The sequence below is a fragment of the Gobio gobio genome (assembly GCF_949357685.1).
Source record: "Gobio gobio genome assembly, chromosome: 6".
In the NCBI taxonomy this organism is placed as follows: Eukaryota; Metazoa; Chordata; class Actinopteri; order Cypriniformes; family Gobionidae; genus Gobio; species Gobio gobio.
In genome coordinates, this window is record NC_137102.1 from 10,516,817 (window position 1) to 10,541,729 (window position 24,913).

At 39.5% G+C, this 24,913-nt stretch overlaps 1 protein-coding gene across 1 annotated transcript in view; it reads left to right on the top strand.

The window, feature by feature from the left end:
- The first annotated feature begins 1,870 nt into the window (after nt 1-1,870).
- The window catches only part of xkr4 (XK related 4), an 87,990-nt gene continuing 64,947 nt past the window's right edge, over nt 1,871-24,913 (top strand). Inside the window, exon 1 of the mRNA XM_079819224.1 lies at nt 1,871-2,883. Within this exon, the coding sequence (XP_079675350.1) occupies nt 2,204-2,883 (680 nt within the window). The 5' untranslated portion in view covers nt 1,871-2,203. The remainder of the gene's footprint in view (nt 2,884-24,913) is intronic.

The window sequence follows — 24,913 nt, forward strand, 5'->3', positions numbered from 1 at the left end:
TTATCATTCTCTTCCAAGAATGTGTATTTTGTACAAGTTGTTAACACTATTAGAAGATCAGAAGCTAAATAATACCGCCAGAAATACAAAAACAAACTACCAAATGACAAATTCCGCGGATTGTAATGCATACTGTAAATGCGACGACATTCTGGAACCGTCGTCTCCGCTTTCCAGATTTCTGAGTGACGCTGGGGAGCGAGCGGGAAAACACGGTAGCGGATTCGCGGAATCGGTGGGTCTTTAGCGGAGGGAAAACAGAACACTTTTAGCGGGGATGGGTGGCGACCAAAGACTGCGAGAAGGGCACCTCAGCTGATGAGGGCAGAGGGGCAGTGGCTCTAGCCACCGGGCCACCCCCATGTGCACGGCCCTGAGCTTGAACCAACTCAACCCACAACTGTGTAGTCTGTGTGTCAGTGGGGCTTGAAATGGACCTACTAAAACACTGCCCACAAGTCACGACAGGCTGCTTACCCCTGCCTGTCTGATGAAGACAGATGGCATCATTTCTGAAGCTCAGGTGCCAGAAGGTGTGGCCATAAGTCATTGAAGAGGTTTCAAAAGTTTCAGCAGTGTTTAAATATTCCAGTGAGCACAAAGTTAGCTTGCAAGTGTATTTTCATCTCTGATGCAAGTCTATTATTGAAGTCGATTCACGACAGCCCACTTACGTTGACGGTTTGACGCCATCTGTTCCAGTGCCCAATCCCAAACGGCATGTGAAGTTTAAAACCTGAGGCGTAATAAGCTCATGGCAATCGGTGTTAGGGCTGCGTACGTCGGAGCCTTGCTGATTTATCTTTTCTAACGTATTTTTGTGGGCGATATGCCTCATTAATTCATGTGATCCTTACCTGGCAGCATCTGCTGGTGTAATATGCTAATTTTCTCCCCGTTAGACTTGAATCGATACAATAGCTTAACACCATTCAGTGTGTGTGCCTCTCACAGTGGCTGTTTTTCAAAGCAGTCACACGCTTTATGTGTAACCGGCGAGCAGAGGGCGTGTCGACAATACAGCGCCGTACTCAAGGGTGCCAATAAATCCAGTAATGACGCCAGTTAGCCCACCCAGCACAATACGTCCGATGGCACTGGAGCGTCCTTAGTGATATATGGAGCTCAGACGCGACTTCTTGTTTATGGCGGACCTTCTGCGTGAGACATGATAATGAACTGAGACTGGGAGCTTTCCGTGGTGCTGAACCTTTACCCATACGAGACGAGAAGATAACATTTTTATTACAGGCTAGCCTCTTCAGTGGCGAAAATGTCAATTGTTTAGATTTAAATGTGACATACAACGCTTGCAAAAAACAAAAAAAAAAAAAAAGTAGTCCTATTTTTACAGTCTCAGGTCGCACCGGACGCGACCGATTACGCGCGGGGCCGCAACGCCTCGAGTGAGCGTCGAAGCTGCACGTCATCCTAGAACACGGACCAATCAGTTGTAAGCTCGATGACTTCAGCAACTGTTAAATGGACTATGTATCCAACTTTATATTAAACTGAAATACAAATTTAATTATTATATAATAATAAGTATTAATGTTATTAGCATTGCTACACCTGTTTATGATCTGAAACTAACAGAAACGTCCCCAGCTGGGTTTGAAAGGTCGAAAGTTATTTAAAAATGTAACTAATAAAATTCACACATAATATTGTAACTAAAATAATTTAGTTTCGGACGGTTTAGGCATAATAAAGTGTCTGCAGTAGCTGTGTAAAAAACTGAAAACCGCCACAACGGACGCTTCCTATCGTTTATCATATGAGCGATTTACTTTTTAACGCGTCGCTTGCGTCCGCTGTAGACGGGGTGGAATTCGAAACCGCACGTTTACAAATGCCATAGCAACCGAGCAGTCACATCTTTAAATGTACCGCTGCTGTAGACATTGGGCTATTTCTATGCGCGAATGTGGAGTTAGCGGAAGGCTGTGCTGCAATAGCTGGATATTGAACCCCATGATGTGCGCCTGAAGAAGAGTTGCAAAGCAATGATGTCATAGTTTTAAGTAGGAGCCATGGGAGAGCATATGGTTCGTACCCGCTACCGAAAGGAAGTGTTGCTTTGTTATGAGCAGGCGGCGCTGTAGCTGGCGGAAGAGGAGGTCGCCCAGCCCAGTGTCTCTTCGCCTGGAATAGAGAAGCCGAGGAGAAGACGCGAAAACGGTGGGAAGACAAAGCTGCTACAATGGCCGCGAAATCCGACGGGGTGCTAAAGATGAAGAAAAGCGATGTAGCGTTTACGCCTTTGCAGAATTCGGATCACTCGGGCTCGGTCCAAGGGCTCGCTCCGGGATCGCAGCCGGATTCTGGAACCGGAGAAGCGGACTTCGTCAACGGGGAGTCGCGGTGCTGTGGCTCGAATTCGACATGCCTCCGCCTCAGCAGGGAGCAGCAGAAATACACGCTCTGGGACTTTCTGTGGATCCTCGCCGCAGTGACGGTGTATTTCGCGGATGTGGGCACTGATGTTTGGCTTTCTGTCGACTATTACCTCCGCCGCGAATACTGGTGGTTCGGGCTCACGCTGTTTTTTGTGGTGCTCGGCTCGTTCTCAGTGCAGGTCTTCAGTTTCCGATGGTTCGTCCACGATTTCAGCACCGAGGAGAGCTCCGGTGGCGGCGCGGCGAGCTGCTCACACATGGACGGGAAGCTGCTCAGCTGCTCCGCTTCGCACGGCGACGTTGGAGCCCACCCGTCTACGCCTCAGAGACAGGCGTCCACAGCGAGCAAGAGCAACACCACGAGCAACAGCAGCAACAGCGCTACTGCAGCCCGGACTAGTAAGACACGCTCAGCGTCCTGTTCCCTCTGTATCTGGCTGTTGCAGTCCGTCATTCACATCTTACAGCTGGGACAATTCTGGAGGTAAGCTCGAGCGGCGCATTATTTTTAATGGCACTTGTGATTTGAAGAGCAGAGGTCGCGCATTTATTGCTTGTCCTCTTTCAAATTCAGCACGTATTTTGTTTAGAGCAGCGTGGTTGAAGGACACACTCCAAGAATGTTCTTGAGTTTGGACCGGTTGACACGTTAAGGCCTACACACACACACACACACACACACACACACATTGTGTAGGCTGGAGAGCTAATTTATCATCCTGTTTTCACTGTAAAACTCATATTCATGATCTGGCATAAAATGCTGGATGTAAGCACTTAGTGTTTTATTTGTAGATGACTGGGTTGAAGCAAGCTTGAATGACTGAAGAGTTCATGAGAATAGTATAGACGTTCATTGACTCGCTTCTTTCAAATCAATTATTAATGTAATTGAGAATAAACCTCATAGAGAACCAAAGGCTATTAGTGGGGCGATTGATCGCCTCTTATGAAAAGTAGTTGCAAATATTTCCCAGGTGGCGTCTTACAGTGCATGTGGTTATTGGCTTACCCATGAAGTTACATTGTCTTTGCATGTCAATGCATTCATTTGCCCATAGTTGTACTCAATGCTTACATCAGTGACAGAGCTAATGAACGGGATCACGAAAACCTATTCAGTTTCACAGCGTCAGCCGGTCAGGGTCTTCAGAAAGCTGAATGAGTTCTGATCAGCATGTTCAGTAGAGTGATATTCCATTTACTCTGAGTCTTTGACCCTGAGGATTGTATTTGGATGCTGTCCAAACAGTAAAGGATGTGGGATTTCTATATTGGAATTAGGCCATCAAAGCTTTGGTCTAACCTCTAATGTATAATCGTGATTGCAAAGATGATGTACATTGCGATCAGCCTTAAAGACCCCATTATGAAATCGTGCGGTGCTGTCGTTACTTACAGATGTGGCATTTGAATGGATGCAATCTGCTGTCTTACAGCTGGTTTGGTTTCGCCTCCCATATTTGTGTCCAGTCAGCTCTGAATTGAAAGAATGTTGTTCGGAGAGAGTTGCTAATTACATAAAAGCCAGAAGTGGGAAAGCTGAATGGAATGACTTAATAGCCTACTTCACAAAACTAGGCCACAACAACCACACCAATACAGCCCAAATCCTGCAGAAGGCTTTGAATGCTTGAGCACTTGATCTGGGTATTTTTGTCAACCGAGTATCGATTTGGTGGGTTATTTTCTTACATTCCTTTTCTTTCTTTTTTGGTGTCATCCTGTTGGTGTCACATGGTTTAGGGTGACGGGAATGAAGCTGACACGGTTGTGTAGTTGTGTTCTCTCGGAGGGGGAGGATTGTTGAGACATGCGCTGCACGTGGCACTGTGCAAAAGGTCCGCCAGTCTGGGGACATCTCACAAAGCAAAGCAATTTAAAAATAGCTTGCTTCACTAATAAAGTTCTTGATATTCAACAAAGGAAATGTGTCAGGCGGAGTGCTAGAATTGGAGATTGATTGCGCAAGGTGAAGGTCTACAATTAGTTGTCATATATTATTGATGTAATATACATAGGTATAGGTATGTTGCGTTACATTAAAGTAGTTTTTTTACAAGCACTTACATATGACCTTTAATTCAGAGGAATACACCTACATGCATGAAGAGATTTCAGGTTGACATAATAGAGTTTTCCACCATTGTTGCTGAATCATGCCATCCTGTACCAATCTGGGCACTTTGACACAGTTTTTTTTTTTTATTGTGGTGTTGCGAAATTAAGATTTGAATGTATGTGAACATATATTGTGAGTTTCCACATCACTAAAGTATGGTTATCTTTAGGAAATCTGTACCGATCCATGTTCTGATGGAAGTGCTACTGGTACCGCTACTCTCTGCGCTCAAAATTATTCGGCTCCAATGGTGGAAAAGCACTTTTAGACAAAGTCCTAGTATTTATTATGCATAAAGTTATGCTGAAAAGTACAACAACAACAAAAGGTTTTATTAACAATTGCTATTAACAAATGGTTTAATGTCATTTAAAATTCTCCACATGTGAAATATTTTCTTTTTTGAACAGCAGTTAGCAACACTGTTACTTGGACTGTATTAAAGACTGTACGTAATGCACTTTGCAAATAGTTTTAATTTTTTATTGTTTTAGGACTTTAATTTTGTAATTTGCATTGTTTTTCCATGGACTAAAACATGTCTTCAATCCTTCCTGCACTTAAAGGGATAGTTCACTGAAATGAAAATAAAGTCATCTTTTACTCACCCTGCTGTTGTTCCAGTGCCCTATGTCCTTCTATCCTTTTCGGACCTTAAAAGCAGAAATTAAAAAAATTGTCCTGCACGCACTCCTTCTTATAATGCCAGTGAATAGCGACCAGGCTAAAACACTACAAAAAATATACAAAAGTATCACGCAATGATACAGTGAGACACGTGCCATATGTGGAAAGTGTTCTGGAGGCATACTATAAGGTTTTGCGAGAAAGAAACCGCATTATTCAGTCAAAATACTGAGCTTGGCCGTTACTCTGTACGCGTTCCTGTGTGTGCGCACTCCGAGCTGCCTCATGCAATGTTGTCATTACAACCGGTACACAACATTCACTTCAGGAGGTTTTATTATTAGTATTATTGAATTATTTCTTATCATATACTTTTATAGAAAAGACGAAAGACGCGTTTGTTTCTATTGAGCCTGATTTCTCAAAATGGTGTGTGTGTGTGTGCTTATCATGGGTACCATGACGACAGTGCGAGTTAAGGCTGGAATACACTACACGATTTTTAAAATCTGAACAGATTTTTAAAACACTAGGCATCATAAAAGCTGGGCATCATACACTACCAGACTTTAAAATCGTTCGGAACACAAACTGAAACAAGCGCCTGGTTGCTAGGCAGTATACCGTCGCAAGAACCTCGCGCAAAGTGACAGCTGACTCTATGTAAAAGCCAATAAAGTTCATGTTTTTGTCCTTCGAATAGGCTATACTATACTGTAATAGATCAAATACATAGCTAAAATGAGACTTTTTGCATTTTTTTACATTTTGCTTGTTAAAAATGTATTATGCATCATTCATTATTTCTCTTTTCCTGAAACTGTGCGTGTGACAGTGATTCATGCGCATACATGTCAGTCAGGCTCGTAGAGAGAGTTTTATTCACAGCTTCAAATTCTGATTTTGGCTGCCTCTGAAATGGGTCAAAGATATTACATAGAAGTTCAAGTAAATATGCTAGAAATCCGCGCTCCGCTCATTAAGGATGTGCATTTATTGCACGGAGATGGACACCTGCAGGATTTCATCTGACTGTACGCACAAACGTTTTTTTCATTTAACATTAAAGTTAAATAAGCATATAGCCTAACTATTACGCACCTGTCGGAGCATCAGTGAGCAACAGTGCTGCAGAATGAGTGTAGCCTAGTCAATCTCAAGACAACGTTTTTAAATCTGAAAACTGCCAAAAAGCAACGCAATTGTCACCATCCATTTAGCGCATGTTAACAGAGGAAAACAACTGAAAAACAGCGCTGTTCACTCAATAGCCTACTTCAGATGATTCCGTGAGAGAGCGCTCCAAAATAATGGATTCAAAATTGACCCATTCATAATTTAGAACATAATTTAAGCGTCAAAATGTGCACATTGCGCAATTCTGTTTTACTTCTAGAAGTTGAACCTAATGCTGTTTGTGTGTGTGTGTGTGTGTGTGTGGGTGTGTGTTTGTGTGTGTGTGTGATATACACCAGCAACGGTATACCCCGTTAATATATATACACCCACCCCCGGGCGGGCCTCGCAAATCACGTTCACACGTGTTCTAAAATCAGCTCAAAATATCAAACATGTTTGATATCCTCAGACTGGATGGAATCAAAATCTGAAGCTAAAAAATCGGAGTCTATGACCATGATATACTACGCGATTTTCCATGGAATCTGTCAGCTCAAATCTGCAGACTGGCTCTGACTCTTGTCAACTAGTGTCAACTTGATCAGACTGTAAATCGGGGGGAAAATCGGGGCAAAAATCGTGTAGTGTATTCCAGCCTTTATAGTAAGCATGAGCGCCGGCGCCTGCTGACAGCTCGCACACACTTTCATAGGAACCCGCACAGAGTAACAGTGTTTTAACTGCATAATACGGTTTCTTTCTCGCAAAATCTTATAGTATGCCTCCTGAACACTTTCCATATATGGCGCGCGTCTCACTGTATCATTGCGTGATACTTTAACTTTTGTATCATTTTTGTAATGTTTTAGCTATTCACTTCCATTAAAGGAAGGAGCGCGTGCAGCCTGTGCAGGACTATTTTTTTAATTTTTTTATTTCTGCTTTTGAGGTCCGAAAAAGATGGGCACTGGAACAACAACAGGATGAGTAAAGGATGGCTTTATTTTGATTTCAGGTTAAACTATCCCTTTAAGGTAAATGATCTGAAGGAAGATGCTCAGGCATGCCCGAAGCATGGCAATGTGACAGTGTCTCGTTCCCTTCTCAGGGAACCAGGGTTACAAATGTAACCCTAAAGCCCTATTCGCACAGGATTAGTATTATGTGAGGACCTCTGGTGATTTGTAATAATTGCAGAGAATGTCTGTGATCTTAATCCCGTGCGAATCGGCCATGTCTGTAATTTGTAAAGTAAAAATTCCCCCGCAAATTACCTACCATATTTCGCCAAACACAGAGGTCCTGTGATAATATTAGTCCCGTGCGAAACGGCATCTCTGTGATTTGGCCAGGATTAGGCGGATCGTATATAATTTTTGCAAGGTTTTTGTTTCCTGTGCGCATTTCTATCTTTATCTTTCACGAAGAATATCTTTATCTATCTACTTATCCCGTGCGAATAGGGCTTAAGACGGTTTCTGTCCCTCCATTTAAAAATCCAGGTAACCAAAACTTAAAAATGTCATAAAGGTGCCGTAAAAATTAACTCCCCGTAGCCGTGTGGAGCAGTTATATGATGGATAGATGTACTTTTATGGACTTCAAAAATGACCCAACAGTCACAGCCATTATAAAGCTTGGAAGATCCAGGACATGTTTAATACAACTCCTTTAGGTTGAGTAAATCATGGAATAACGTTTGGATGATCTAACCCTTTAATTGAGGAATTGTGACAGCCCTAGCTGAATTCATATGGATTTGTTTTATGGGGCCTTTATAAAATTTTTGGATCTTTTACATTTTGGTTACCTGGACTTTCAATGGAGTGACAGAAACCTCTCAGGTTTCATTAAAGACATCTTAATGTGTGTTTTGAAGATTAACAAAAGTCTTATAGGTTTGGAATGACTTGAGAGTTTGCAAATGATGAACTTTTTTTCGTTTTGGGGTGAACTAACATTAAAAGATTTCCATTAGCAAGATTGATTAGCAGTTTTTCAGTTTTTTCACTGACAACACTGTTAGAGCTGTGGGACAATGGGTAGAGCGCATATCCTGATCTGATTCATAACTTTTCAATTTATCTGTGTTGTCCTTTAAAATGAAAGATAAAGCTTAAATAATTAAATTCTGCAATTATTACACTCACAGTCATTGTGCAAGTAAAGGATGCACTCTCAGTCTTCAGTAGATTACTATAAACATGTAAATTTATTACCACACATTAATCTGGATTATATGTACATGCTAATGACCTTACATAAATGGCCTGCTTTATTTACTGCTTTCAGACATACAGCCGATTCGCACTGCACTAGGCCTGTCGCGATTGGTCGATACAATCGACTGCGTCGACGCTGTTAATTAGTCGACGTCAATATTTTTAGTCGACTGGGTAAGTTGGGTACGATATGAAATTGTATTAGTACCGGTAGGCTACTTTAAAAATGACAGCACTGTAATAAGAGCAGTTTTTCTTCATTTGCGTCGATGTGTGTCAGCAGGAGTGAGGACGTGTGTGTGAGCTCAGCTTCCACCGTTCACTAAACAATGAAAGCAGAACAGTCAAATATATACGCGCAGCTCAGGAAAAAAGAAAGCAACAGAAAAGTGCGGCGCGGCCGAGACGTGCTCGCGCGCTGCCGGACTCTGACCTGAATACGCAGCCGCCCACACGCCTTTCACTCAGACAGATCGTGACGCCAGTTTCGCGGATTATTGGGTTTGAATGGTAAAAAATATGTAAAAATGCACGTCATGGCGAGTATTCGGGTAAACACAGTCGGATATGTCTTTAGTGAACGTATATACAGAGTTGAATGAGAAATCGGGTGTTACAATGAATTTGGTCCGTGCAGCTCTTAAAGGGCCGGACCTAATATTCTGTGTGAAGCAGGGCATGAACATGCCGGCCAAGTGAGTTTTTAGGATTTTTTGTAACGCTAAAACAATGATAAAACAATGAATAGTAAGTTCTGTCATATTATTCAATTACTTTTACAATTTTTTGCCATTGTATCGATTCAGTATCGGTATTGAGGTATTTTAGTCTGGTATTGTATCGAAGTCATAATTTTGGTATTGTGACAAACACTATTCTATATAAAAGTATTTGCTGATATTCTCTTTTTTTGTTATGTTGGTTTACAAAGTTGTACCTTTTTACATGTTTACTCTTTTAGTTTTACATTTTGTCAAGGGCTTGTTTACATTATACTTTTTTATAGTACACTGCTGAAGGCCAACGTTGCAAGTTAAATTAAATATTTGTAAGTAAAATTGTTGAAAATTATGGTGATAAATTAGTCGATAGATTAATCGATAAATTAGTCGATAGATTAATCGATATAAAAATAGTTGTGTGTGGCAACCCTACACTGCGGCAACAGATTTTTGGTTCATGTGTGTCAGTGTCTGTTGTCATCGGTCAGTGCTTCAATGGTCAGGTCGTGGAATGTCTGAGAAGTGACGTGTAATCTGGTGATTGTTGTTTTTTGCGTTGGTTGTGCAGTGTGAATTGGCCTTTAGTAGACATAAGATGGAATTCATATCTCCTGACTTTAGTGTAAGACCACTGCATATTTATCAAATGCATATCTACACATAAACCCCTCTTATTCCTTCATATGTCTTACAAGCTAATTATATTTAATTGCAGGTTATTAATTAATCCCCTTATAATTTTGAAAGCGATTCTGTATCTATGTTTCTGCATGTAAAGTCTTGCTGATTGCGGTCTACATGATTGCACTGCAAATGAGCATGCACCAAACCACTGTGTACATGCCACTTGCTGTTGACTACATGCTGTGTATATGTATGCATATGGGTCTGAATAAAGTATGAAACATTTATAGTCACACAGTAGGAATCTTCTTGGCACTGGAGTTATAATCCACGCCTGTACTTAACGGCCCGTGCTTTTCCCCTCCATGATGACCATATACTCGTCTGGTCAAAAAATGCTTCCTGGTCACATAGACACTGCACTTCATTGCAGTTGCTCAGCTAACATTTTATTGATGGTATATTGATTTAAAGGGATAGTTCACCCAAAAATGAAAATTAGACCATGATTTATACACCTAGGATGACTTGAGGGTGAGTATGACATTTTTCTTTCTGACTAATTAAATCGGAGTTATATTAAAAAGGCCCTGGCTCTTCCAAGCTTTATAATGGCATTGACTTGTTGGTTCGTTTTTGAAGTCCATAAAAGTGCATCTATCCATCATATAACTGCTCCACACGGCTCCAGGGGGTTAATAAAGGTCTTCTGAAGTGAAGTGGCGCATTCGTGTAAGAAAAATATCCATATTTAAAACTTTATAGACTAAAATAACTAGCTTCCGGCAGTAAATGCTTGTAATGCGCTAAAAGAGTATCCCCTTATACGATGTATAGGAGCATCGCAAGCGTTGACGTCTCTCGTGGATAGGGCAAGCCCCTCTTCTCTTATATCGAAATCCTCCGCCAGTTCTCTGTAAAAATTATTGTTTTAGACTTCTAATTCATGACCAGTGTTTTGCTCTATCCTCTGTGCTTATGCGATCGTCAATACGCATGCATCAAGGGTTACTCTTTCGCCATAAGTCGACTTGCGTACTGATGATCGCCAGAAGCTAGTTATTTTAGTCTATAAAGTTTTAAATATGGATATTGCCCCCATATATATATATGAGCCGTGTGGAGCAGTTTTATGATGGATAGATGCACTTTTATGGACTTCAAAAATGAACCAAGAAATCACTGCCATTATAAAGCTTGGAAGAGCCAGGACATTGTTAAACTCTGACTGTATTCGTCTGAAACAAGAATGTCATATACACCTTGGATGACTTGAGGGTGAGTAAATCATGGGCTAATTTTAATTTTTGGGTGAACTATCCCTTTAATACAGAAAGTAACCAAAGAAAGTTCTCAGAACTTTAGCTAATGTTCTGGCAAGGTGTGAACAAACATTCTTCCAATAACATCCATAGAACATTTGTTCAAAGTTTTCTGGTCTTTAATAATGTTCTCAAAACATTAGAGCCAAAATGTTATTTTTTGGAGAGTTTTTGTTTCCTGAAAAGATGTTACTACTTGTTTCAGAATGTTCAGAGAGCATTCAGAAGTAACATTCCCAAAATGTTTGGAGGATGATCAAATTGAATGTTTCCTTAATGTTTGCTTAACCAAGAAAAAAAAGAAAAACTTTTTTTTAATATGTTTAGAGAACATTTAAGAAATTATGTTTTTATAACTCAATGGGAACATTAGCAAAACGTTCTTAGAACATATTTTGTTAGCTGGGTGACTGCTTGTATTATGAAGCTGTAAAATGGGGTCCTTATCTCTCCTATAAAGAGGCTCCTCTCGAAGCAACCGCTCTCCAGTGAACAAAGCCTAAATTACCATATTAAGTTAAACATGGAGATTTATTCCAATGAGTGTGATTTTATGTACAGTAATGCAAACAACTGGTACACCTCAACCAAGCCATTGCTATTTAGCTTTATCCATGTCACCCATGCTCCCACCCACACTGTCTGCCACATCTCACTGAGAGTAAAGGCAACATGTTGCCTATAATTTAGATGCAAGGTGGCAGGTATCGGCAAGGAGGAACGAGCACTGAAACAGTCCAGAATTTACACTTTAGGGTCGAATTAAAGAGCCGTCACGCTTATCCATGCAGAACACTTTGCCTGATTTCATAATTACTCATTTAATTCTGCCCTTATTTCGAGCCGAGATCCTTTCTCTGAAAGATGTCAACACTCCAGTCAGGCGAGTATTAATGATCAGATGTTTTAATATCACATTGCACTTGTCATGAATTACACTCAACAGTAGATCAAAACGGAGGACTGTCTGAAACACAATAATGCAAAAGCACTCACATCAAAACAAAATACAATGAACAAAAGCAAACATAAAAAGCACAAAAACGCTCTAGTTTGTAGTAGTGGGAACCTACATGGCAAAACTATATTGAGTAAACCAAGCCTGAGGAGATAAAAGCTCATAGTGTCACTCTTTTTGTTAATCACAAAATAAAAATAAAATGACAGGAATGACTTGAACTGCTTAGGATGGCTGTATCAAAGTTAGAGTCTCTTTAAGAACAAGGATTACCAGCCCGATCTCACGGCAATTCGTACTAATTTTACGAGGTGGCTAATTCGTACGAATTGATACGACCTCACTTGTACGAATTCATACGATTTTTGCTAATTCGTACATATTTTACGAGTTACCAAATTCGTATGAATTCATACGAATGACCTACCCCTGACCCCGCCCCTAAACCTACCCATCACGTGGGTTTAGACAAATCGTACGAATTTGTACGAGTGAGGTCATACAAATTCGTACGAATTAGACACCTTTTATTCACTCGTATGAATTAGTACGAATTGGTCGTGAGATAGCGTTGGGATTACTCCAGGCTGTCTTGAAGCTGCTCTCACATGAGACGTAAGTGAGATCAGATCTGTGTATAGGTGCTTGCAGCTGAGCTATGAACTTGAAGTGAGAATCTAATTTTCATTGAACTGTAACACACATCTAACAATACAAACATTTAACAAAGCTCAATTTGGGTGCCATTAACTGGAATTCCACTGAGAAACGGGATAATAGAGTATGTGAGGGGGTCATATCATTCCATCCGTATTAGAGATACCAAACAGCTTTGCAGTTGGGTTTCAGAGGAGTGTGTGGCTGGAGACATTATCCAGCAGATAGGCTGGTTGCAGAAGCCTTCTTGTTGTGGTGCAAGATGAGACACAACCAAATGTGGATAGTTTGAGTGAGGTCCCAACCTAACATGCAGTACTGTGCAAAAGTCTCACGTTAGTATTTTCACCCAAGAAAATGGTTTTAAGCCACTTATTTATCTTAAGTGTAGTGTATCAGTAGGACATATCAGTTTACATTTCAAAACATTCCTTTTGCCGTTCATTTTGTAATAATCCAGTGATATTTTTGGATGCACAAGGAGTGAGCAGCCCGTATGCTCCACACGGATCTGATCTCACCATCATCGAGTCTGTCTGTGATTATGAGACAGACTAATGCTGCGCTCCAGGCAGGTTTATAAGCCTGTAAGTTATGACTTCAAACCACGACTCACGACTTTGTAGTGTTTCAGGCAAAGTCGCGCCAAACTGCATGAGCGCAAGTAATTGTGGTAGCTAGATGTAAACAAAGCATGGCGGACCGTATGGGGCTTATGCTCATTTACAATCATTTCTATCGCCAAAGGTGCTTACTCCTGGCTGATTTGAGGGAAATGGAGGAGAAAAAACAGCGCATGGTCAACGTTAGCTATGCCAAACATTTCCATGTGGCGATATACTTTCTCGAAATACTTAGTTTCAGACACATAACATTGTAATCAGTGTTGGGAGTAACGCACTACAAAGTAACGCGTTACTGTAATTCCACTACTTTTAGCGGTAACGCGCAAGTAACTAAATAATTTTTTTATTCAAGTAACGCAATTACAATTACTGAAATTTAAATGAGTTTGTTACTCACGTTACTCTTTTTTGTGAAAAATAAACGCTTGCAGACAAGAAGCTCAGATCTAGGCCCAAGCCTGGCCCGTGTTTTTTTTTCTTTCTTTCTTTTTTATCCTCCCTATTACACATGTTTCTGCCATTAAAATAGTTCAGTTTTGTTTTTAATGTCAAAGTAGTTATATTTCCTTTCGTTTCTTTATTAAGTCAATTTAGAAAAAAAGTTTGGAGCATTTTTTTGTTTGTTAAATTTAAGTTTTTGTTTTTCAAAGTGACGACCAAGTGGCCAGTTAACCCAACGCTTTAGCATCTCAAATCAACACTTGACTTGTCTTGCCTATAATAAAATCCATAGATATCAAACACTTCAAGCATCACAATGTTAGTTTAAACTACTATAGTTTATACCTATATAAAGGTATTTTTATAGGTATAACTTTTTCCACCACCAAAAAAGCATTTTTTATTTAGCTGAGGTTAGGCGTAGGCGCTAGCAAATGAAACGGGCTACACAATCTAAAATAATAAAAATAAAAACATGCTGGTTGTCTTACCTTACACCTCTCCGCAAAACGAATATAATTGGATCTTCAATTCCCTCGCTATGCTCAAAAAAAAAAAGGTTCTATATGGCACCAAAAATGGTTCTTGGCTCGTAATCATAGGGGAACCTTTTTTAGTGCTATATAGCACCAATTTTGGTGCTTCAGTGCCGGTTCTTTGACTAAGGTGCTATATAGCACCTCTGAAGAACCGCTGAAGAACCACTGAAGCACCAAAATTGGTGCTATATAGCACTAAAAAAGGTTCCCCTATGATTACGAGCCAAGAACCATTTTTGGTGCCATATAGAACCTGTAGAGTGTATATGCACATTTAACAGCGTTCACGTCAACGAAAGCAAAAGATATGAGCTGCATTTTATTTAGCCTTAAAAGATCAAAGACCGCAATATGAGAGAGCGAACTAAGCACTGCTTAGATCATTTAGTCTCATTAGTTTTAATGAAGATGATTGTGTTTTTGAGCATATAAGGCTTACTTTCAGTTTCACTAGCGGCACTTTGGGTGTTGGCTTGCTTTACTCATTTGCGGCGACGCATGTTGCACCTTCTGAATTGGTTGTTTGAGTGATTGGATTTAAATCCGTCTCGAAAAAATCTCAGATGGCATTTACTTCTGGTCTTTTCACAATCGGATAGATATCTGGTCAGGGAAAACGAATGAAGTGAGCAGGTGTAAAAATGCCATAACTCTCCCAGTATACTCTCCCAGCTGCGCCGAGGGAACGCTCGCTGCTGGTGGACACTAAACACTGTAGGCTACTACTGCTTGATTTGAAGGCCTTTTGCCCTGTTGATTACAATAAATAGGAAAAATTATGTTTATTGTGTTTGACTGGTCAGTACTGTTCATATTTACATTTAAAAAGCAGACATAAAAGTAACTTAAAAGTTACTTTCCCTAGTAACTAATTACTTTTGATATTCAGTAATTGGTAAAGTAATTAAATTACTTTTAAAAGAAGTAACTAGTAACTGTAACTAATTACTAATTTTCAGTAACTTGCCCAAGACTGATTGTAATACATAATCGTGTGTGTATTATTTATCATTATTTGATTCCAACGTTATATTGTCCTAAAGTCTATTTCTCACCGTGTACGAATTTCATAAACACTGCATCCGTAGGGCGTGCCATTGTTGTTTGGCGGGCTATGTGACGTCAGAGCGCGTAACTAAGAGTACATCGATCTTATACGAGTTCACGGGTGGGAAGTCACGGGTTTGACTGCCGTTTCAGTGCACTTTCACAGGTAAAAACACGGGTTGCCTGGAACGCGGCAGCATTAATCCAGAAGAACTGCGGCAATGACGCTTGACTGACTAAATTTAGACCTGCGAGAATAATGTCTAACGAAATATACAGTAAATATTCTTTTTCAGTATGATTTATTGTTATGAGCTTACTGCCTTTAATCTAGTGTCACATGATTCTTCTGAAATCATGCTGATTTGGTGCTCAATAAACATTTCGTGTTATAAATATTGAAATATTGCTGGGCTTCCTAATTCGGATTTTTCACTTTTATTCTTTGTTGAATAGAAAGTTTAAAATATCAGCATTTATAAAAAATTTCAGAGTATAAATGTCTTTGTTTAAAAAAAAAAAATCTCTAGTTTGATTTGGCTTGATGCTTCTGTGCAAGCCTGTTGGCTATTATGTCTCCTGTCACTATTGATAAATATTGATGAAATGCTACAGTTGTTGGTTGAGACGTTTTAAAGCTTTGTAGGCTCCTTTTGATTTTTTTCGCCTTTGTAGAGCGGTAAAGAAAGAATCCGTGTCATCTCTCAAGATACATTCTTGCTTTTAATAATCTGAGAAGTGATGACTATATTGGAGGGCCCAAATGCTCAGGTTGATGCAAGTAAGGCATAGTATCTCTCATAGTTTCAAATTTTTGGGTAATAAATCCTCAAAATGCATCTGCTCGGAGCACTGGGCATGACAGGTCCCACCGGCAGCCATTGTTTGAGTGTGTTGTGTGCTAGTGCTGATGCTGTCTCTGAGTCTCTAGTCTCTGAGCTGGGTGCTCAGGAGAGGAGACATCAGGAGGCTTCTCACCAGATGCCGCCCTGCGGTCCACCGTCGACTGGCATGTCCTCTCTCACACCCACACCCAACCGCACAATTATAATTAATGTTGGAAAATGCAATTATGAATGTGAGCATGGCTCATTTAACAAACAAACAAGTTCAAAATGATGCCATCTGTAATGTATATTTATGCAGAACAGGACCTGAGTGGAAGCATTAGTGGACTGATGTTCTCGCCTTCCTCACCTTTCTCTTATCTGAGAAATTATGACTTGTGACTGAGGGTGTTATGTGTTAATGATATGTATTTTTATACTTGTCAAACTCTCTGAATTATCTCAGGCTTAACCGTGTTTTCCTCAGGAAGTCCGTTTATTGGTCTTTTTATTGTAGTAAGGTTGTGTCATTTTCTGTGGATGGATATGAAGTCTGATATTGCATATCTACCAATATCCCCCTTTTGTTTCCTCTAGGTATGTTGTGTGATACAGATTGGATGATAATTGACCCTCATTATGTGCCCGCAATTTCTACAATCTCTACATGCTTACTGGCTTTTATGCCCTCCGTTGTGCTTTAATGCTTATTGACTAAAATTGTATTGAATACACTGTTCTGCCCTGATTATGTATGTGGGTGGTAAAGAATTATTGCTGATTACTGAGTTTAACCCCTTACTGCACACCCAAAATAAAAATCTTTCTGCTCATATGTCATTCTGAGGAGACCCATAACCAACATATATTTAGAAATCCAACACTTGAGAGTTTACAGTTCAAGACACAGAATTACTTAGACCAGGGCCGTACTAACCACCATAGACATTGAGGGGGACAATTCAATGGCCAAATTGCAATTCTTGCCCTGCTCTCCTGCACTCCATTACGCAGCGCTCTGTATGTTAGGATGACAAAAATGTTTAAAGGTCACATTTTTAGTCTGGTCTGCCTCAGGTCTAACGGCGCTCGTCAATGTCAAAATGATTGAGATGGCCAATCATATCAAAGTAGGCGGGGTTTACATTCTCTTTTGGCTCGTTCACAGTCTTCACACAGACAAGTGCGTCAATCTTTCGCTTAATGCCACTGTGGGGACTCTATTCTGTCCGGTGAAATCACAGAACAAATTGCACACAAACGTGTCCATGCTCTTAATATACAATCCTTCAACATCTTTGATTTTAATGAAGAAAAAAACGATATGGGCGTATTAGAACCTGTAACCTTTGACACGGTTTACAGAAATTCTAGCTCCAGACCACTAAGGAACTTGAGTGATTACAGCGGATTTATGTATTTATTCTAATGGGAAAAATCTCGAGACTAACGATATATTTGACGCAAATTAACGCAAATATTATTTGCAAAAGTCCCAAAATGATTATTTTCCTACTAGAATTAGACCTAGATTTTCGTTCATTGTTCTGTTTCTTTATGCTTTACAAAAATAAAATAAATTTTTCATTTTTATTAAAAAAAATTACCCCCCCCCCCTCAAGACATGGTTACGGTTTTGTCTTAGACTGTTATTAATATGGATATATATAAGCTCAAAACATAAAAACTTAAATAAAAAATATTAAGAATATATTTTTTAAATGTTTAAAAATGTTATGTGGATGTGGTATAACAATTTATAACCACAATAAAAGTGAAGCCACAAGTCCGCTCATGCTTGAAATCTGAGGATTATATCTCTAAAACTATTAATTTTATGACAAATTTCTTTCTAAGACCATGTCATGTGAGTTTTTAGAGAAGGCTGATAAGATGTTAATAAAATATTTTATTTCCCTGTAAACACCTATTTGCAGCCTATTGTCTAATGTCTGGCGAGGAGAACTGCTCCAATCATGTTCCATTGTTCTCACTCGATGAACCTTTCACATCTCTCCCGGTATGAGACTTAATCTTAATTATTCTTTCATCATAATTTTTGGTTGTATTCAGCCATTATTATCCTTTTATTCTGGCATTACATGGCTTTTCCATCTACACCGATTTCATCCCACTATACATTAATCTACCTAGTATCTGAAGCGTTTCTAGAAAACAAAACAAAAAAGTATTCATGGGACCTTATGTGAATTCTTTTAAGAAATTAGATTATGGAATAGAATAGCTCCTGGCATGACAGGTGCATTATGTGGCGTTCACACCGGACGTGATTCGCGCGAATAATTTGCTCTAATCCCGCGAAGGTGGACGCGTGTACATTTTGAGTTTACTCGCGCGAATCGCGCGTGACATTAGGCTTGTTCGACTTCACCCAGCGATGCGCAGACCGATCGGCGGCTGACTTGAAGCAGTGCATGCCGGTTAGAAATTTTGTCCGACTTGAGGCAGCGCCGACGCCACGTGACAGTGACGTATGTCAACAAAGTGCCGCGAGAGCAATTCGAGAGCAGCCGGTGATTACAGCCGGTGCAGTTTCTCGAGAGCGACTGCATGAGGCTGCACGGGCTCTGATGACGACACAGCCGTTCCACGATTGGCCAGATTCACCGCATGACAGCGATCATGTGTGTTTCGTGTTTATTCTAAAACCTTCAGCTCCACTAATGCGCACAAATCTGTTTCATGTAGTCGCGATGTTATATTTTCATGTTTATCAAAATATAACTGATTAAAAACATAGACCCCACTTCATTGATAGTGTAGGCTTATATGTTGAACTTTATTCTTGTAAAAACACACGCTGTATTAAGCAGTGCATAAAGTATTACATGACAATAATGTCTCTGAAACATCTGTGTATTGCCAAATATTGCATTTATTTCACTTCAGCTGATAAAGTGTGCAAACACAGCGCGAGCGTCACCGCGGGAAGCAGAAAGTGTCCGACTTCACGTCTGCGTTTGCAGCTTCTCCCCGCCTGCACGCGGCTACTCTCGCCGATCAGTTGCATCCAGCCGCAGCCGATGTCGAACACACCTATTCAGTGCACAACAGACGCGAATTCGCGTCATGGGCGGGGCTTCCGCCAGCAGCTCGTCTCGTTGAGAAATGGCTGACATGGGCTGTGTTTACATGTCTTTTTTTGTTAAAATCTACTGTTAATGTGTGACAACGTAGTTTTAAGACTTTTTCAGTCGATAATGTAGTTGTTTAAAGCTCAAATCTGTGGTTTATTTATATAAAGAGTGCCTATTTGAACATTTTATCTGCCGTTTTCGGAGTTGTGAGCTCCAGTGGACAGCGGCGGTCAGCGCACGTGAAAGCCGGCGAGGGCAACCTTTCCTCGGCCAGTCCTTCTGCCGTCTACCGCTGGCTCTGATGTCTCTGTGGTGTGTCTCCAGCTATAATTCGTCTTGTAACGGCCGATCTTTGGTCTCATGGATCTATAATTTGTTCCCTGGCAAATCGTTTAGGCTGAGGGCAAAGATAAGTTTCATTACTTTATATTTTTAGGCTATAACTGTACGTTGAAGTTGTAACGTTAGCCTACTAGCACTGACTTTGAATGTTTGACTGCATTGTTTGCTTTATTTCATGTATAGCTTGTCATACATTACTTATACTTTTGTATTATTGATCATACATAAACTTGCATTTAACAAAAAGAGACTGGGTTGTGTTTCATGTCATTTAATGTTATCACAGTGATAATCATATTGTCTGAACCAGATATCAATAAACAGATTTTCTCCTCATTGTTGTCACTACTAGAGCAAGCTCCTGATTGGTTAACGTGGCACGAAATATCCGCCAAAGTTCAGATTTTTCAATTTGAGCGATTTGCGCGAATCGCGCGTTCAAAACGCGCAATTCGCGTCGCCTCAATCGCGCGAATCGCGCCGCAGAATGCCATTTCGCGTCTCTGCATTGACTTAACATGTAAATCACTCGCGTGAATCGCGTCCGGTGTGAACGCATCATTAGAGCTACCATTAGCATCAAGCTACATAACACAATTTAAAAGATTAATATTACACCTTTAATCAAAACTCACTTTAAACCACCATTGAATGTTGGTATTAACTTCCAATCGTGATCTAATGTGGATTTTAGTTCAATAATAATGTTGAAATATGTTATATTTAGCATTTTATATACAGCTAATCGCTACACCTGCTTAGCATGTATAATGTAAACCATCTTTATTCATATGTCACAAATCGCATGTAAATCACACACAAACCATATGCTATCGTAATTGTGTGTTTATTAGCTTCTTGTTTCACGTGTAGAAATGTTTCAGTCAGATGACAAGTGTCATCAAGAAAGACTGGAGTTATGCCACGTAAGATGATTGACAGCTCTACGGCTTATGAGAAAGCGCTGAGATCATAACTGACGCAAACCAGGAACATGGGAGACAGAGCGCACTCTGAATTATGTGATCTGAAGAGCGTTCAGTGGGAAATTAATAGAAATTGTTGACAAAATATTTTGCAAACGTGAGAATAAATCAATATTTCTCCAAATATGCGCACTTTTGGACTAAGAGCCCTAACAGACGCTGACACACATGAGCAGACATGAGTGAATTTATGCATGTTGATATTCTATTCAAAATAGAAAAAAAATACAGATTGAATATTTTGCACTCCTGACTCAAATTAAGAAATTAATGTCACTGCAACCTAGTTTAATCATAAACAGTGCTCAAGTATCGAAGTCTTTAATCTTTCTAATGATACTCGGTTTGATGTTTTAAAGTGCAGTGAATGTTGAACAACAGTAATCTGTGGCTGTGTAGATGATCTTTGTACGTAAAGGGGTTAAAACAAACAAAAAAAAAGTTTAATAAGCTGTAAAACTGCTACACATTCAGACATTAAAATGGCAGACAATTGCATTCTGGAACTGAACTTTTATAAATGATGTTCAGTAGATGACCTTTGTTGAACCCTATAATAATGAAAAAAAGCTGTTTGGGGCTCAACACCAGGATGTTAACAGCCTTTGCTTCACTCTAAGCTGAAAATAAGTGAGAAGGTGGAAATGGAGCCCCTTTCAGCAGCCAAAGTCAATAAAGAACAGCTCTGTGCCCTACCATATCCAGATCCTCTGGGATTCGACTACAGGATGGGTTTCTCTGAAAAATGAGCTTGTAGACGGTGATCAGATGAAGATTAAGATGCTCATAGAAAGTTAAATCTTACTCAGTTGACGAATTTGTTTCTTATCGCCTCATTTTTGTCAGGTTATTTGTTGACTCAGCAAAAAGAAGAGAAACTGTGCTCTCCTGCTCCCCAAGCGGACGTTGTTTAAAGGGGTCATGAATTGAGAAATCACATTTTCTTTGAGCTTTTGAAATATAAGAGGTCATCATACTATAAGAATATGCTTCACGTTTCAGAACTGAAAACTTTCTCATTAGTCCAAAAACAGCTTTTATCGAAACCAAGCCCAGAGAACGACTTGTTTGGGAATGTGCCTATTTATTGAAAGACTGCCTCCGCAGAAGAAAATCAACACCTACTTCTACATCATTACCACTAGGGATGCCACAATTCTCAATATAATATTGAACCGTTCGGTACGGCATTCACGGTTCAATACGCGCTTGTGAATTGCTTTTTTCGGTTTTGCATTTAATTAATTATTTTTCTACACATTCAATCATTTGCCTCCATCCCAATATACTGAACAACTCCGACATACATACATACTTTATATATATTTATTTTATTTATACAATACACTAGGAATGTGTACAAGGGTTTTTTTAAAGTAAAGTTTTAAGTTTAAGTAAGGTTTTTCAATTCTTTTAAGTAAAATAAAGAACGAGTATTGCAATAAAAACAGTCTTTGTTCCTGTCGCCTAAGAATAGAATAGCAAAAAAACTGATGTGACAAGCCATCAGAACCGAACTGAAAACCGTGGTTAAAAACCGAGGTATGTATTGAACCGTGGACTAACTGTATTGTTGCATCCCTAATTACCACTCTAGCCCCGCCCACTCATTCACGCATGACAAGTAGTAGGTAAATAACAGACATGACGCCAACACTGGATTGAGCACAATGAAAATAATCTGTTATTTAGGCTAGGGCTGCACAATATATCAAAATGATCAAAATATCGCAAATGTACATATCGCGATATGCATATCACAATGGCACGCAATATCTGAAGAATTTTAATGGGCTACTTCAACATTGTGAAAAGTGTATGTTTTAGGTCGACGCATATAGCAGAGAATAGACTGGGCACACGACTGTTACTTATGTGACTTGCTTGACGCTAAAAAGAGTTATTAATCGCAATAACTTGCGAAAAACAATAACTTGCAGTCTTGTGTTATCTGCTCTCTGACACACACACCGAAACGTGCGCACAAGCCGCCCCTCTGAAAGCATGTGATACCTTCAGTTCTGTTTCGTGTCTTGTTACACACTCGAACACACATACAGTTATGTCAAAACGGCCGTCTTGATGAGTATTCATGTAAACACGGACGGTTATGCTTTAAGTGAACAATATCAGTTGGGGAAAATAATAGGATCCGTGCATTAGGTCTTAAAGTGATAGCCTGCTAATACAGCAAACCTGCTAATACAGTAAACCTGCCACTGTCTGTTAAACAACAAAAGAAAAAGAGAAAAACACTCAGTGCTCTTGGCTGAATAACCTTTTTAGCTTTATTATGTATCAGTGTATATTTAATTCATTAGACTATTAGTCCAAGACTATTAGTTCTTATTTTTAATAACAAAGATAAATTAAAATAACAAAAATAATTGTCCACCCCTAGTTCAGGTATCTTTGTTTACCTGGATGTTCTTGAAGTTTTAGGTTGATATAACTATATATTATCAAGCAAAGCAGAGTTTTTGGTATTTAAATATTGGCATCACTTTGTTTGTTTGTTTGCATTGATGTTAAAATTGTATTGTCAGATTTGTGACATAAGTTTTTGCTAAAACACTGCTGGTCACTTTCAGAAGTTGTCGCGATGCTTTCTTTTCCCAGAAAAAATGTGAAGCACATAAATGGTATCATTCTCAGTTTTTAAATATTTTTTTTAATATAATTTAAATAGATTTTACACACTTAAAGCAATATTGTATCGCCTATCGAATATCGCATTATTTAACAAGGTATTGCATATCGCATTTTTCTTCAATATCGCACAGCCCTAATTAAGACTGTTATTAAATGAAATATAGAAAGCAATCAAAGAAAGCTCACTTTACTATCGCTGGAGCAGTCAATCAAACAGCACAAGTTTATCTGTGACTGAGTTCGGGACGCTCGCTAAAACTCCCGTTATAATCAACGAATCTCTTATTTACATCGTGTTTGCACTGTTAGTTATGATGAAAGCATTTAGTTAGTGTGTAGAAATTGAGTTGCAATGACGAGATCTCTGCATTTAAGCGCTCAACATGTCTATGATCATCTACACTGCTTATCACTGCAACCTGTCATGCCATGATCTAAAGATTATGCTATAATCAACACTTTTCACAACTAGTTAACCTTGAGAGCTGTAATAAAAAACATGTAATACTTAGCTATTTCAGATGCAAAGATTTTAGCCAATCACGGCAGTGGGCGTTTACAAGTCTCACAGCAGACACGCCCCTTCAAACAGAGACTCAAATCAGAGGGATTAAACAAGTGGCAAACTCCCCCAATTTCTCTTGAAGCCAATACGGAAGTGACTTAAACTGTCTGCAATACATCGACTGGCCACTAGGGACAGACTCCAGAAGGGAGCAGAATCTCATTGAGCCCCATGTTAAAATTCCCAACTTTACAGCAGAAAAAAAAACATGTTTACAGCCTGGTACAAATTGTGGTTTTGGTGTATATAGCTAATTTTGCCCTTCATGACAACTGTGAGGGGGGTGATTTTTTTTTTATAACTCATTCGTTTACATTATAAAGCTTTAAATTCTGCATAATTAAGGGCGTGGCCACTTTGAGTGACAGGTGGATTGCCGTTTGTCTGCTGTCTGTCATCCCGTCACCTCAGCTCCGCCCACGTCCCGCTACTTTTTAAAATGCATAAAAATGCCTTTTATTTCTAAATTATGAAAATGTTTGATGTAAAAAATAATATTACAAGTTCACCCCAGGAAACATTATAAAATAATGCCGTTCATGATCCCTTTAAGGCTGGCCCACACTAAAAGATTTTTAAAATCGTATCATATTTTCAAAATGCGAGAGACCACAAATCATAGATTTAACAGTTTTGTTCCTATAGTGTGTGAAGTGCCGTGATGTAACGCCACACACTAACAGACTCCATTCACAAACAACCAGAGACCCGACTGTGAACACGGGACATCTCACAAAAAACTCTTATGGTCAAACGTGACTTTAGAGTAAACAAGCATGGCGGACAACTGGCAAAATAAATGGCGATTATAGTTATTGGACTGCTTTTTACAGAAAATTTGCCAAAAAAAAAGGTTTGGATGAAGTTGTGTTATGCTTCTGTCTTCCGTCAGCTCGCTTTCTGATTGGGTATTGTTTCATTCCATGTGACAATTTACAGAGTGTGTGCACATTTGTCCTTGGGGTTCCCCCCACACAACAGTATTTTTTATCGTAAATTTTCAACATTTTCAATATAT